Here is a 17,118-nt window from a genome sequence, read left to right as displayed (position 1 = left end):
TCAGAACGCCTGAGGGGAATTTCTTCAAATTTGGCTTAAACGTCCACCTGGACTCAAGGATGCACTGATTAGATTTTGGAGGTCAAAGGTCAAGGTCACTGTGATCTCACAAAAAAAAACGTTTTTAGCCATAACTCAAGAATCCATATGCTTATTATGACAATTTCACCCAAATGTCCAACAGGATGAAATTATTCTTGCAACTTGACTGGTTAGCGGAGGCATACAACCGTGAGGCGGTAATTCTAGTTTTCATCCAAATATGTTTAAATATCCCATATTATGAAAATTATTCAAAATCTGTGGGATGAATGATAAAAGTGCAAAAAAAATCTAACTTAAGTAAACAAGCCGCCATTACTGTTGTGGCGTCTCATTTTTAAACCCACACAATAAAACATTTGAAAGTTACTTTTTAACCATTTTGGCCAATAAGTATGACTGGGAGCTCAGCAGATTCATCTCAATGGCTTAGTGGTGTCTCCAAAAGGACCTGTGTTTCTGGTTGCTCTCTTTAAAATGTAATCTTTATTATATAATCAAAAGTACAATGTTTCATGTTTGTGCGCTTGATTTATAAATTCATGCTCTCTATTTAAGAAGGCCGAGTTCTTTGAACTTATTGTGCATACACAGTACATTTGCATCCATGAAGCTCTCCCTACTGGATGGCATCCGCAGTATCCTGAATGTTTTTATGGTGAAAAAAGCCCATGAAGTATATCCACATATCTCAATCCAAGATGAAAATAGAATCCTATCAAATCCAAGCGATCCATAGTGAGAGTGTGAAGGACACACGCAAGACAAAACTAATGGCATGAAGGTGATAAATTATGCTAGATAGTGAGCACAAATCATTCATTCAAGAGCATTAGTAATTCCTCCATGACACCTCCCTTAGCAGAGGAAATCATTATGATCAAACACGTGAAATGCCAATAATATGCAGGTTATATTTAGTCAGCCGATGCGATTGAGGTGACACTTTTTACTACAAGCCCATTGCACTAATTGCCAGGAACTACCACAGGATGCTTGAGAGGTTGTAAGTCTCAAGGGACCAGAGGTAATCTGAATAATTTCATTTTGGTGAGAAAGCCCTGAATTGTGACCCTGAAAGATAGCAACGAGTAGTGCTGCCTTTCTAAGGACGACTGTCACACTGATAAACCGGCAGTGGATCATGTGAAAAGAAATACAAATGTACTTATATTTGCATTGCTGTACAATCAAACACTCTCATAGGAGTTATAGGTTGTGAGGTAGATATGAACAGATTGAAATTATGATATACACTGTACTGCGATTAAAAAAAGAATAATTTGCATCCATGTGGTTTTATAAGTACTCTATTATAATCATCATTGGAACATATGTAGTCTTCTAAATGATAATTATTGGGTTTACATGACCGAGAAAACTGATGCTATAGCTGATGAGCAAGGGAAGACTCTGCACACTAATTAAGCTGAATGGTGCCAAAGAGGTTGTATGCTGAGACTATAAATGTCACGTATAGGCTAGGCTGCATCACTCGCACACTTGTGCCTGCATAGATTTAACACAGAGGAAATACAAAAGTGATGAGGGGGAGGTTAATCCTCCAACGTCACCTGTTCTGACATCCTTTCTTCTGTGGAGTCAATATCCTCCTCCTTTCTCCTCGGGGGCCAAACAGGAATGTTAGGCCAGCGTGATATGCATTAGTGGCTCAGAGAGATCAGAGAGTTTGTGGGAATTATAGTGACCCTGAACACATTTTTATTGTTTAATTGTATTTAATCAATTTATGTTTTAATTGTATCGTTTAATTTAATTCATTCATTCATCTGCACTGACTCATTTTCATAGTACTGGCTGTTTATAATGTCTTTGTGGATTTTGATCTCGAGACAAAATGTAATTTAATCTCTAGAAACAATAATTATTCATTCAGTCATTCATTCATTCATCTTCACCGGTAGTGGCTCGTTACTACACCTGTGTGAATTATGATCCCTGGACACAATATATATAGATGAATTTGATTCAATTCATTCACACATTCAGTCATTCATTACTACCCTGCTTCATTCACTCATTCATAAAGATGTCTGTGTGTAGAATGTTATAATTTTAAACACAATAATGGTTTATGATTTCATTCATTCACTTTTTTATGGTAGTTGCTAGTCACAATGTCTTTGTGGATTACGATTTCAAATATTATGGTTTATGTTCCTTTAATTTTAATAATTAATTCACCTAAATCCTACCTACTATTTACTTTCAACTCCACCCTCTCACTTTGGAGGGGCACCACCTCTCTGCTCGTATGAGATGAGGTATATTAGCGAGGTCTCTCTGTTTGTGTGAGTGAAGAGGGGTTAAAGTCATATCCGTCAAATATTTGGCAGAGGGCCCAATGCCGCCCTCTCTTCTCAATGCTGCATCGCTGATACAGCACCGGCGAGCAGCTGCCTCTTATCGGCCGGAGCCAACAGGTGTCCTTGTGAGAAAGGATTCAAGACGTCAATGCTGATCTTGACCTGCTGACCAGGCCAGCTGACCTTAAACTGCGGTCACGCCACCGGGGAAGTGGCATCCTGTAGCAAGGACTTCTTTATGAATAACCATTAGGCATCATTCATCATCATGGGCCTGCAATACAATTTGTGTGATTACGTGTAGTTTGAGCTAGGGATGTTAATAATTAACCATTAACCATTAACCAGAATTTTAACCGATTAACTTGCTAACGTTACGCCGCGCTGACAGACCATATGTGTGTGACAACGGCGAGCACGAAGCCACCAGCAACGCTACAGCAGCTAACGTAGCACAAACACACACGCGGTTTGTCGTACACTCGGTAACGTTACGCCGGGCAGACACACAGCTGACACCCTCACAACTAAACTAAATGGTGTTTCCACGACAGTGCATGCGGCACCGTGGCTGCTGCCTCTCTCAGATGGGTGAACTGTTTTGCACATACACTGCAGCTGGCGCACCGCTGCATGCGGCGCACTTATCTTGTCGGTTAAATTTTTTTTTTTTTTAAATTAGCATTCCTAGTTTGAGCACAATATTCGGGCTCTGCGTCATTGCCTTCTGGTCTTAATACGATCTTTTATATCGGCATTTCCACAGTGCTCAACCGAAAATGTACTCTTGCGGAGTGTGCAGAACGCAGCATTTTCTTTTTTGCGTCTCTGGTTGTTTTACGTCTCATTTTGCATCTCTGTGGTTGTTTTGTGTCTCATTGTGGTTGTTCTTTGTCTTTCTGTAGATTTCAATTGACTTTACAACAAGAAATATTAGCAGTCTCTTCAGACCACATAGTCTCTAGCCCAGGGGCCCTTGACCCCGGTCGGCTCGTTCAATAATCCGTCCACGTGCATAGTGATTGATATACTGTACATAGACCTAAGGCTGATATAAAAGAAGTGAGATGAATGTACAGTAGAGAGCTGGACTGCAGTTTGCCCTTGGTCTATTGAGAGCTTTGAACAAAACACTCTTTTGTGTTTCTCTAGTCTTGTACTGTTTTTTTAATGAGCATGGCCATTAGCAGCTTAGTCACATAAGGTCATCTATTGCTCTGTGATTCTCTTAATAACTGCAAAACGTTGAACATGCCCCCACACACATTATGGGAGAACACATCATCAAAGCATAAGTAAGCCACAAATGAACTCAACCCGTTAATGACATCTCAACGTAAATGGAAAGGTTTAAAGGTTACTGTTGATGCTACAGGTATATTGTGCTCAAGGACGAAGCAAAGAAATGAGCACACGGGCAGTGAATTTAATTTCTATTTCACATTAGAGATAATCAACTCTTTCTAGGTCAGCCTCTTGTATCACACGTATCTTTAGTAGTATTTATTCTCTTGTTTACTTCAGCAGCCGTAGTTGGATGCATTTGCTTTCCAGTTTTCCTTTCAAGTAATAATTTTGAAAGCCGTATTTAGAGAAAGCTTTTCAAATTCGTTATGATATTTATTGTAAAAAATTGGAGCATCTGTGCCTCCAGAGTGAATAGTGTGTCCTCTCTGGGCTGCAAGTCTGTTGCGTGTCCACTGCTTTCAAACTTATTAACCTTGTCTCCAATAACCGTCATCACCCACTTCCTTTCACCCCAGAACCTTCTGTTTCTCCTCTGTGCCCAGCGATCTGCGATCAATTTGAGCCTGTATCCCACCGGGTTCACAAAGGGCCACGGAAGCGCCGAGATTTTCGGAGAAGCGCTGCCCCTGTTCACACAGCACGTGCCAACGGATCTTCAGAGATGGTTTCGATGTCTGGTCTATTTTGGTCTGAATCTGGCAAGAACACACACTGATAACCTACTACAAACGATTTAAATGATACATCATATGTGAGAAGATGATAAAATACGCATTCCAAGAAGGCTTTTTACTTCCCTTCCCTCTCTCCCTGCTGTTCTCCCGGTGTTTTGATTCCTCTGATTCCCTCCCAGTCCCGCTCCCTCAATCACATTTCAAAATCCATCCACTGTATTTATTAGAAATAACAAAGTTTCACCGCTGTTTGTGATCGGAGGTATTCAATTACGTACTTATTCCACAAAATAGTCAGTAGGGTCTAAACGGAGAGCGAGAAGAGAGGAGCGGACACACTACACATACAAGTTGTTGACCGGCGCTAAGAAATGTGCTTCAGGTGTGAACTGCCAGGCTTCGGCTCGCATGACAATTAACTCAGTGTGGCGCTTCGCGACCTATGTGAACCCGCTGTCATTCTCCTTATTATCGGAGGTACAGTAGTGCATCATCTGCGGCATAACAAATTGCCCCATATATAGTATCCCTTCTTGGCTACTAAAGGAAGTTTTTAATACATTTGGGTCAAGTATTCTTGCGTTGAACACCTCTCTCTTCTCAGGATGTGTTCCAGCTGCTTTCAAACACGCTGTACTCCTTATTAAAAAAAAAAAACAGTCGTGAAAAGTTGGAGAATAGGTGTTTGGAATAGGAATTGGAAAAAAAAATACACCTGTGTCTCCAGGGTAAATATATTGTGTCCTCTCTGGTTTGTTGAAGCATGAAGAGACATGCAAATTTCATATTAGAAATCAACTTCTTACCCTGTTTTTGGAAAACGGCTTGAATTTTATTTTTTTAGCCAGCCCTACATTTTGAGTCCCAGATAATTGTACACATCCTTGTAAAAAGTGATTGTCTGTCCATCTTACACGGCACATTCATTATGCGTGTTACCTCCAGTACCACATTTCATTCATTTATACAACAGCCAAAGGCTTCTGGGAAAGCAGGAGTATGTATTGAATTTGTTTTCATTAACATGATGGGCATAAACCCAATTTAAAATTGATGTCATGTATTGTTCTTCTAGGAAATGTATTATTCAAGAGCTCATTCAGGGATGTTTTTGGGTAGAGGGTGTCAGATTGTAAAAGTCCTCTGAGACTGAAGTCAATGAAATTCACTTGACATGAGTTGATTAAACCGCAGTAGGGATTTCTTCTCCCACGCGTTGAGGTAATAAGGCCTTTGTTCCAGCTCTCAGGGAAATAATCTGTGTCGAGGATCAGGTTAAGCAGTATTTAAATGGTTTGACATTTCTTGTATCTATTGCAGCATCCTAATCTCTTCAGGAGCCGCCATTGTTGTTTAGAACGAACGGTCGCATCTCCATGTCGTTTCACACGCCTAAGCCACGCCCAGTAGCTCCCCACAGGACGCTGATTGATCCGTGATCTGGCTTGACCAGACACAAACGCATTATGTGAAGTCTGACCAGATTGATTTTCATGTGATCCTGCGATTCTCGCGTGACGAGAGTCCAGCTGCCGTGCAAGATAAAATGTTAGCATGCTTAAATGTTAAACCGAAGATGGGGAACATGGTGAGCGGTATACCAATTTAACATCTGCATGTCAGGATTGTCATTATTTTTAGCATATTTGCATTCCAACATTAGCTTTTAACTCATAACATTGCTGTGCTTAAGTGCAACCCCTCAGAGCTATATGGCTGTAGACTCTTGATCTTATCAACAACAATGTTTTATATCTGCTCTTGCAATACATCATCTGCTCATAGCAGCTAAAGCATTTTTAAAACTTTTTTATGGTTAGACCTGCTGTGCTGCCTTCTCTGTTATACCTTCATAAAGAGTCTCCTCGTATCCGATCGCCGGCCAGATACAGACCCCTGCAGCGGTTACCTCCTGGTTTTGTTTCACACTGTCATAATTATTTCGGTGGAGAAGAGGAAAATCAGGGGTTCCCCTTTGGTCTTGGCTATCACATGTGCTCAAGACACACGCTCTGCAGTGTCAAAACTACATTTCACAATGAGCACGTCTCATAAAGACAGCATGCGAGAGAGGATGGCAAAAGCAGGAATTGTATGACCTGGTGTGAAATTTCCTTTTGTATAGATACCCTGCGGTGGAGGCTGTCGTTTGATGATCGTCTGTGCTACTGTGTGAAACTCATTGAAGCACGCTCATCCACCAGGAATGACGCCATGTGTGCGCAAATTAAAGGCCTTTATTACACGGCTTTGTTGAATACTCGATTCAGATTGGTCAATCACGGCGTTCTACGGTCTGTTATTTCTTTATTGCTATGTATAACAGACCGTTGCTATGGACACAGTTCCGATGTCGGATGTTTTTGCCTCTGAAATTCTATACTATCATGCTATTTAGTACGCTAAAAGAGTATAGAGATTTTTTAGTATGTCCGAAACCCTAATATGAAACCAATAGTACGTGAATTGCATACTATTTCCAGTGAAATAGTGCAGTATGCAACGCTGGATACTACGGCGGCATAAATATCCCAAAATGCATTGCGGTAGTGACGGCAACGTTCATAACAGACGTTGAAGGACAGCTCTGTAACGTCAATAATGCTTCAATTTAACTGTAAGATTTCACTTTGCTAGCATCAAATATATTTTAAATTAATTCAGACTTTGATTCTCACAAACCGTCGTTTTGGTCACATGAGGTTGGCACGGGTTACCATGGTTACACGTCTTTTGGACGAAGCCAAATATTGTGTTTTGTTTATTCTGTTGCTTTTGTCTCTCGACAGCAACTGATTTTAATTTGCCACAACACACATAAGAAAATATATTTTTCGGATGGGATGAATCATGTTTTCTTGAATTTGTTCCAAATGATTAAACCCTCTGTTTTACTCCCTTTTAATTTATGAATGGGAGGATTATCTTTCACTAAAGTTTGGAAACACTGTGTTCTCAACTCTAACTTACACCTGGAATCATGTCAGTAATTCACACTAAATCTATATTCTAGTCAGCTGGGCATGCTAATGTTTGCAGCTTACATAAGAGCAGGCAAACACACTGTTTAATCCATTCCTTATACTTTTACACAACGTGCCGTGTTTAATTACAGCTGCTTATGAATTGGATTGTTTTTCCACAAAGGTCCTTGGGTAATATGTTTTCTAATCTGCAGGGTTGCTGCGCTTTTGTTTTTACAGTCGCAGGTGTTAATTCAAGCACTCTTGAGGCCTGTACTACAAAGCGAGTTCAACATACCCAGGGTGTATACTCGTTATCCGGCAAAAGAAAAAATTCAGATATAGTCGTCTAGATGGGGCGGTGATATTATAAAAACCTTTCAGAATATAATGTATGAATAGATTACACTTCATTATGCCCTTTGGTAATAAGACAGCATGCATGAGTATTTAACCCTTCTTTCAGCTGCGTCCTCATCTCCGGCGGTGTGAAACGGACTTGAGAGCGAGTAAAAAAATAAATGTAAAAACGCAATATAAAAGCGGCAAGCACCCACAGCATAAATCCAGCTGCATTTGTCGGTTTAAACTGTTGTTTTTAGCCTGGATTATGACACTATCTTCACATTTGTGATTTATTACCATACGAGCCGCACACCAAGCTCTGATTGGTCAGTAGGCGGTGCTTTTATACGAGTTGATATCTTATCTGGAACATAACCTGCTCTGGTGCAGGTTAGCTGTTTTATTCCTCTCTGATATTATGTCATAACAGCCTTTTGTCTCTATTTATCAAGTATACAGACAAAGCGCTGTTCTTTCAGTATATATGCCTCTCAGGTCAGCATCCTTGAGAAACTCAGTGAAGTCTTTTTTCCCTCCTTATTTAATGTATAAGGCGTGTACGGTAGTCATAGAAATGGCTGTGATGGACAACCTGTCTCTGTACACTCGAGGCTTGAATTGGTCTCCATGACAACCAATGGATGGCATCAACTGACAAAATTCCCTCCTGCTAGCGCGGTACCCCTCCTCCTCGTCTCTCTCGGTCTACATTAATGCACTTTCCAGTTTCCACTGGCACACGAAACTGTCTTTTGTCATTCAGATAATTGAATAATGGTCATTTCAGTCAGGACTGCACACTTCTATCAATGTATTAAGAGACAAAGGCAGCATTGCTTTGTGCAATTCTAATATGATGGGAAAGCAGACTGTGGAACTGCGTTATGCAGAACTGCTTCAGGATAATACTGTAAGTGCTATTGTAGAAGTGAGATGTTCTTGTCTTAATACTGGGTAGTCTTTTACACGAATGTAGAAGACTGAATAGAGGGTTCTCAGGGTGTGAGGACTCCCTTTAAAATGTATTTTCCAACCTTCCTGCTGAATACGGATGTGGTACTGTACAGAAATGGTGGGGAGTGTGCAGCCAATTATTTTTGACTGTCCATTCGTTTTTTTTTCCCCATGGGCTGTAGAATTGCCATACAGTTATTGAGAAGGTGATAGATACTACTAACAAATATTGTCTGTGTAGCCAAAGCCTGATCTTAAAACTGCAGTGAACATATGTAAGAAATAATACTTATTAAAACTCCAAATGCATATTAATCTACAGCTGAAAATAGTCCCCCAACCCCCGAATAATGTTTGCTAAAAACTTCAGTGCCCAGCTGTTGTAGGAAATGACTTTGAAATTAATAAAAATTTAATTAATTTGAAATACCATCTGTGAACCTGCTGTTTTCTCAACGGTTAAGGTTATTTCATGTGAGATTTCTGCATTTTTGTGTTCATGTTTTTTTCATTGGATTTAAAATAAAAAATATAGAACACTGTAACACCAACCATATTTTTTTAATCTACATCATCAACCACAAAAGCTAAACTTAAGTGCCATTTTTAAGAAGAAAAGTATTACACTTAAAACTTAAAGAGAAACTAAACCACTTTTTTTTGGCTGAGAACCAATGTATATGGGTATTTTGTAGTTACTGGTGGATTCGGGTCTAAATCTTGACATTTTAGTACAAAGTATTTGAATTCTAAATATTGTGTTGTGTGTATATGCATAGCGACTGCCCTCTATTGGTTGAGACCTTTTTGAAATTTTGCTATTGGATGATGTAAAGGCAGGTGTCGCCATAACAGACCCTTTACAGCACTCTTACCTAACCATAATAATAGAAGCCACACACAGTGTTTTCTGGAGCATCTGAATACTGAGCGCTCTCAGACTGTGAATGTGACTGTCAGAATAAGAGCATTTAATGTCCTTTGTTTGTATTTTGTGGTGGTCTTGAAAATTACTGGTCCATCGACCTTAAAGCGGTTCATGTTTCGGGAGGTTGCTTGCTTAGATTGACAGCTTTTTTCAGACAATCACACTTGCGCTCTGTGTAGCATTTACATTGTTTGATGTTAATGCATGACAGTCCGAGTCAGTTTTGTATAATGACTTCAGATATCGTGACATTTCATTATGTCAGCTACTGCATCTGCCTGATCTTGATAATATTTTGCCAAATCCAACCTGATAGACCATTTTGATGGACTCAGACTACTGTAGATTTGCTACCGGTCCGTTAAACCTTAAGAAGGGACACAGCGAGAAGAAGAAATAGGACCTCTATCATACAGAATGATGCTAATATGTATAGTAGGCCTATGCATTATTCATGAATTCAAGCTCAAATCATTTCTCAAGCTAACCCTATTTCTTCAAAGTCATAAGTATGCCCTTGGGTACCAGTGTCATCGACTCTTTTCAAGGGAAAGAAGCTAATCTGGTCTGCTGGTGATTTATAGCAGTGGAGGTTTGCTACGCTACCAACAGCACCAGTTGGTCCCTGAAGTGCCACTTTGACACTAAATCATCTGAAATCCTAAATTGTTTTTTGCACACATAAAGCCACATGAACACATCTATCGACATTCAAGTTTTATTTCCTTGCAATGAAAAGTTTACACTTGTCGCTCTTTCTCAGTTTCAAAACATGATCCTCCAGACAAGTATCATGTAATACTATCACGCCTATTGCATAATGTATTGTCGAAAATAAATTTGAACTCATTAAATTGGTTTGCGTTTCTAGGAAACATCTACAGAGTAAATATGCTAAAGAAAATCTTTTATATCATTAATCACGGGACCAATAAACAAAAGGAACCAATCAATTCTCATAATGAGGAAACCATAATACAGTTATCACTATGGAAATTAGAGAACTCTGCACTCTCTAAAGCGGATGATCTTGAAGATTATTCTGAGCATCTGCGTGCACTTCAAGGACCTCTGCTTCTCCAATCATCTCTGCAAAAGAAAATTCAAGTCAGAGTCATACAGAGCCAATAATTTCAAGGTTTGCCATCTGTTCTATTTAGAAAAAAAAATGAAATACATTAGCAAGTATAAGTGTTCACTCTGAAAGTTCTGGTTGCCTCTTTTTGTTGGCATTCAATTTGAAGACCCTTTCATACCGACATAGGTAAAAAAAAATTATACAATACAGAAAACTACTGTACGTTGAGAGACTGTGTAAAATCACTCTTGATTGCGGTGTAATTATTGTGAAATGCATTTCCTCTACAGGATCTGCTTTAAATAGCATATTATTCTACAGCCTTTGTGGGAAAAGAACAATTCAAAGACGCCCAATCATGAAGGATAAACCAGGACAAATTCACTGGATGGGGGGGAAAAAAAGCACATTTCAAAAAAGAAAAAAAAACATTTCAAAAGAGAACTTTAACGACTTCCGGGACTTCATGCTGTTCCGTCAAAAAGACTGTTGTCGAATGAAAAGAGTCTTGGTTAATATATACTGTATCATAGCAAGGAAAGAGCTGTCATTTAATCAAAGGATGCACTCAAACTCTGACGGTGCTGAAGTGAAATGTGATGGCTTATCGGAGGATACCTGCCAAAGATTCCAGCAAGCAGGAGAGAAAGGAGAAAAAGTAGTTATGGTACAATAATAAAGAGCGAACTAAAAGGCATTAAGAATGAGAAAAGTAGTGCGCTATTCAGTTACCTGGTGTATCGCAGCTGAAGGCTTGGTTCTCTTTGTATGAGCTGTGGAAGGAAAATAAACATTAAACATGCTGAGCTTTTTTTGAACACAAGAACCAGATGGAAATTTAGGAGATAATCCTGACCTTGTTCTCTGTGGTTTTCTCCATGACCGATCATACACCGACGGAGTAGCACCAGGATGAAAAGCCCCGAGCTGATGATGGCCAGAGAGGTCGGCACCATCCAGAGCTTGCTTGATCATCCCCATCACCAGGTCTTTCTCTGAGGGATCACGAAACAGGAAAGTAGTTCAGTGATTCTTCTCATCAGCAGAACAATTATACGCTCTGTTGGCGGTTAATTTAAATATCTGTAGTAGCTGATGAATAGACATGAAATTGATTTTAATAACTGGCAAAGATAATGATCATTTTTATGAAACGTTTTATAAATTTTTCAGAAGCAGGATTTAAATGTAAATCTAAATCATTCATGTGGACCATTACAAACTGGATATGTGCAGTTAGAACGATTAATTTTTCAGGCAGGGAGGATCTAATGAAAGTATTCTACTGCATTGTGGGAAATGTAGTATCCACTGTTTTTGGAGCTTGGCCATATATAGGGACAAAAGTCTGGATATTTCAGCATTTGCTGCCTTAATTTTGACCATTTAAGAAAATGTTTTGGTTGTTGACGTAATTGGGATGGAAGCTGCTGTCAACCTTCTCTTATTTATGTAATTATAACACAATTTACTGATGTCTCATAATGATGAGACATCTCAAAATTGATGTTAACAAACTGGCATGTAAAATGTTTTCAGCATCTATGAAAGGTGCTATAGTATAAAAACTATGCATTAAGTAAACTCATTATCTATGTGGAAAGAAGAAGCATTTTTACCTCTTTGGCCTGCAAGCAGAAGCCACCGCTGGACCGTAGACAGGGAATCTGTCTGCAGGATCTGACAAAGGAGCTCAAACACCTGACAAGAGAGCAGTAGGACTATCACAACATTATCTCGCAAACAACATCAATTTATAGTCGAGCCATCAGGGATTTTCCTGTGCCAGGAGCTGAGAGCTCTGAAGAATTATTATCTGTGATGATGGTATTCTCCTTCTGATCTGCCGCTCTTCTCTGGAGTAAAATATTACATGGCTGTGCCCAATTTCAACAAATGACACCTGTTTCTAACTGTGGAAGAGCTGAATATCAGCGGAGGAGTATTTCACCATGAGTTCTTGATCGTGGAAGGGCTGAGGATACATCAGGCGCTGGGAATGGGATCTGCGTTGGTAAGAGTTGGTGGATGGAGGGACGATTCTCCCGGTTTCAGCTGAATATTGGGTCTTGCAGCGGACAAATTCCTCCTCGGGTTGGACCTGGAATAAATTGACAAAATCACGCTTTTAAGTACAGAAACTTCACTGGAAAATATTTCCCAGCATAATCTTTTTTTAAGTTAGTAAATTACGAATGTATGAACCAGAAACCTAAATTAACAAGGTTAGAAAAAACCTAAAACTTTTGATTAGTTTGAGCTTGTTGTGGAACCTTGGAAAAAGTTCTTTCCCCCTTGAAATGGCAAATAAATCATCATTTACCTGAAGAGAATAAATGCATGCAGTGTTTCTATAATCTCTATAAACAGTTTCTGCATTCACATGTAGAAGCTGTAGGCAACGCGACAAGATGGTGGTATCGGAAGCCTTCTGGTTTCCGTTTGTAGTCCGAGTGCTTTTGACCAATCACGTTCAAGCAGGCTTTGGTTGAATGGAGAGCAAAAGAGGCGGAGACATTGGCTGCAATGCAATCAAGGAACCCATCGGATATCGTCTGACGATGACTTAGATTTTTATTGGTTTAAAATTGGCTTGTAAACTGGTTACTTATGAAACAATCCGGTCGTACACGTCATCTCTCAACTCCAACTTCAGTCTTGCATCTCAAGCTGCTTATCGGACGGTAAACGATGAGCAGTGCACGGAAGGCTAAATCGTCGTCAGGCCGATAGCCGATGGGTTCCGAGATTAGGGATGCACCAGTCCGACTTTTTCAGTCCCCATACCGATACCTGGGCTTTGGGTATCGGCGGATACCGAGTACCGATGCGATACCAGTGTTTAATTAATAAGCTGTATGCCTCACTGTGCAGAAGTGACTGGGATCATTCTTTTTTTGTTTGAGGCCACATCAGGCTTAAACATTGCTTTCCTAACTTTGTAAAACGGATGTAACAAATAAATACATAGATATAAATTTACTAACCTGTTATTTTTATTAAAATAATAAATCGTACACCAGAAAGTTGGTAAAAATCTTCAAAATGAACATTAACATGTTTAATGCAGCAACAAATTGATCAAAACTTAAACAGGAATTCAAATACCAGTGTGTGTGTGTGTGTGTGTGTGTGTGTGTATAATGTATATAGTATATACACATTGAACTGAATCCAGATATTTAAGTCAGTATAGCCCGATATCCGATTTGATATTGGGGCATCCCTATCCGAGATTGCGCAGTGTGTAACATAACTGCTGATATTTCTTATTGTTTTTAACTAAGTTGTGTTTACCACTACTACTCTTTCACTTCATTATTGTCTGGCACTGGATCATAATGCAGTCTATCCTATTTATTTATTGAAAATCGAATGCAAGTAAAACAGTTGCCAAGGGTGACGTGTACAGTGTCGTTAAGTAGCTGTTAAAGACATACTTCAGATTATAGCAATACACGTACCTCTTTTTTGTCCTTTTGTGCTTGAGAAGACAAACTGACTTTTGCAGCGAGGTCTTTGAGTTCGTCCCTCCAAGCCTCGGAAAATTGCGCTGTGAAATGAGGACAAATATTTCCCGTTATTCTGAAGCTCAGTTGCATTTTTTTTTAATGTATTCCAAGACGTAATAAGAAAATGTCGGCGATGTGCGCGATTGTAATCATACCTGATTTGTTTTTGTTATTACTGACTCCATAAAGATTCTGAGCAAGCGGTAAAGCAAAAGGTGGATACGTTGCTTTCCTGAGGACGTGGCTCTTGAGAAGTGGATGAGGAAATAATGATGAGGTGACAAACCAATCATCCCTCACCGTGCAAACGGGTCGACCGTTGAGTCCTGTGGGAAAGAGAAACGCACAATGTTCACACGCACACGAGGTAAAGTGCTTCAAAAGTACGGAGCAATCAAAAGAAATGCCCTGAAGAAATGAAATTCCTGCAGAGACTAAAGCAGTGATTTCATGAGAACGTCAGGGATGAAAATGACTCCTATAATGCAGCAGCGGTCGTCTTTTTCATCTATGATATTACTATTCCAGGTGACCATACAGCTGCTCATGAAATATCTCATATACAGGTAACTTGTGAAATATCAAGTAGGGATGCTTCCACAGCAACATCAGAATAAGGACCTGTAGTCTTGTACAGACGTTCATGGCCCCCAGAGGATGTACTACTGAGTTTGGGGATCCACTGACTTTTTCTCTAGTGCCGACAGTGAATTATCTTAACATCTACTTCATAGATTGGTGCAATATTTGTACAGCCATTCATGGTTCTGAGACAATGTACAGCCTTGACTTATCAACCAGCGTCACCGGCAGGTTGACATTTTTTTGTTGTTAGTTTGTAAGTATTGGATGGATTGCTGAGAAATTTTGTACAGCCATTTGTGGTCCCAAAATGATGAATTGTAGTAACTTTGATACCCTGATGACAATAAAACACTTCGTAGGCGGCCTACCAGGCGGCTACCTCTGGGTCTGAAAAGTGAAGCCAATGCGGAAGTGCCTTAAACTTGCATTCTTTCTAATAGCCAGCAGGGGGCGACTCCTCTGGTTGCAAAGAAAAAGTCAAGATTGAATAGAAATCAATGAGAAAATGAGCCTACTTCTCACTTCATTTATTACCTCAGTAAACATTATAAACATGAGTTTATGGTCCCAGTCGCTAGTTTCAAGTCTTCTTCAATACAGCATGATGTTCATTTAGTAAATTATGGTCTATTAGTCAAATAGACCATAAAGCAGGGTATGCTTTAGGGCGTGGCTCCCTTGTGATTGACACGGCATTGTCCGCGTTTTCGTCTTAGAACTTTAACCTTTTCACAGTTTGTTTTCAGCTCATGAGAGTTAATTATAACATTTTAGTCACCTAAAATAATCAGCGTTCGGTTGTACTTAGCTCCACCCACTTGTGTCACTTCTGGTTGCAAAAAAACAAGATGGCGACGGCCAAAATGCCAAACTTGAGGCTTCAAATCGGCAAACTAATGTGTGACTTCCACTTCATAAATACAGTCTATGGTCACTAGAAGTGACTCAATGCAACTTTAATAACAATAGCTTCTAAATAGAAGCACAGATTACTAATAGGTGTCAGAAAAATGACATAATATTCAATGTTTAGTAATAGATTGCATATTTTGAAAAATATGAATTGCTCCATCCTGTAGTGCAATGATACCAATCTGAAAACTCGCACTGAGTTTTCCAATCAAATGTCAACTATCTTTCATCCATCCATTCAGTTTTGAGAACTTAGATTGGAACCAGTGTGATCTGCTGTCAGATACTTGGGGAAATCACAAATAAAGGTTCAGCACACCCACTGACGTCTGTACTGCATAGATGAATGAGAAAACAGCCTATTCATTTACTGTAATTTAGGGAAGCATATGGCGAGACATGATTCAATTTGTTGTAATTTAGAAAAACGCACATGAATTTCCTTATGTGCTTGCTCACCTTCAATATGTTTCACCCTGTTCGGATGAGGGTTATGTCGAGAGAAGAATGAGTGATGACTCAAGGCACCAAAGCTCGGACTGCTTTTCGTCAGCATCATGGGGAATTCAGGGGTGAATGGCACCGGATGAGTTTGGTTGCGGCTCCTCTCTCCCGTCATCCTACGGGAGTCTGGACTCTGTGCCATCGACATGTCTTGGAATGATCGCTGGAGGTTTTTATCTAAATCTGAAGGAGTGAAAGAAAAACTCTAAAAGTACAGTCCTGTTGTGAAGTGATGTGATAGAAATAGCAACAGGCTCTTGTGATTGCAAAGTTGTGTCCACACATGCTAAAAACTAAACCCTAACAAGGCGCAAGACAGAGAGCACTCAAGTTTGATTTACTCCAAAGATATCTCTGCATTTAGAATTTGACCAGGAAAAAAAAAATTGTGTTCAACCAAGAAGAAATATTTCTAGATTTGGGAGAAAAACAAGTTTGAAAAATCACTTTTACCTCTGATAACATCCTCCAGCTCAAATCCGTTGGTACTTCACAGCACACTGTGTTGCCTTTGTTGCTAAGAAACCCTTAACTAAACAAGAAACAATGGCATCTGAGCACAATGGGTGACTGACATTCCAGTTCATTTAGACCAGATTTTCACATGCAAAGCAGCTAGAACTTTTGTATGATGTTCAATTAAAGAACTTAGTCAAGTCGAGCTATTATATTGGAGTTTACCACAACGTGTAGTTTTAGGAGTTTGCTGCAGCATATAATATGGCATTTGAGTGTGAATATTAATGTAAAAGTGTTAATGATGATTAATATTCTAAGGATCCTGTTGCCTCTGGCTTTTATCATTCATAGTTAAAACTCAGTAGATACTTATTAGTGACTAATATGTGCACTTTATATGATTTACAATTATAATCATTATATAATTATGATAAAAACTAGTTATTGTGGTGGTTAAGGGCTGTGTAAACTTCTGTATATACACTAATTTTCTGATAAATATTGTTATATTTGTGTCTTCACTGTGTTTTACTGTCTTATCTTTGACTGATGTCAAATCCTCTGCACATCTTTGACCAAAGGCAACT

General features: G+C 39.4%; 2 protein-coding genes across 2 annotated transcripts in view; one reads left to right on the top strand and one right to left on the bottom strand.

The window, feature by feature from the left end:
- The window catches only part of qrfprb (pyroglutamylated RFamide peptide receptor b), a 47,991-nt gene that overhangs the window by 7,439 nt on the left and 23,434 nt on the right, over window positions 1-17,118 (top strand). The window lies entirely within an intron of this gene.
- tbata (thymus, brain and testes associated) lies at window positions 10,186-16,491 on the bottom strand. The gene is made up of 8 exons (XM_074619075.1): window positions 16,028-16,491; window positions 14,227-14,397; window positions 14,024-14,112; window positions 12,511-12,660; window positions 12,179-12,260; window positions 11,416-11,554; window positions 11,292-11,332; window positions 10,186-10,570 (listed from the first exon to the last, which is right to left on the bottom strand). The coding sequence occupies exons 1-8, from the start codon at window positions 16,218-16,220 to the stop codon at window positions 10,497-10,499; spliced, it is 939 nt and encodes a 312-aa protein (XP_074475176.1). The 5' UTR covers window positions 16,221-16,491; the 3' UTR covers window positions 10,186-10,496.

The sequence above is a fragment of the Sebastes fasciatus genome, chromosome 20 (assembly GCF_043250625.1).
Source record: "Sebastes fasciatus isolate fSebFas1 chromosome 20, fSebFas1.pri, whole genome shotgun sequence".
Classification (NCBI taxonomy): Eukaryota; Metazoa; Chordata; class Actinopteri; order Perciformes; family Sebastidae; genus Sebastes; species Sebastes fasciatus.
The sequence above is the reverse complement of the archived record's forward strand: the minus strand, read 5'-3'. Positions and strand labels throughout refer to the sequence as shown.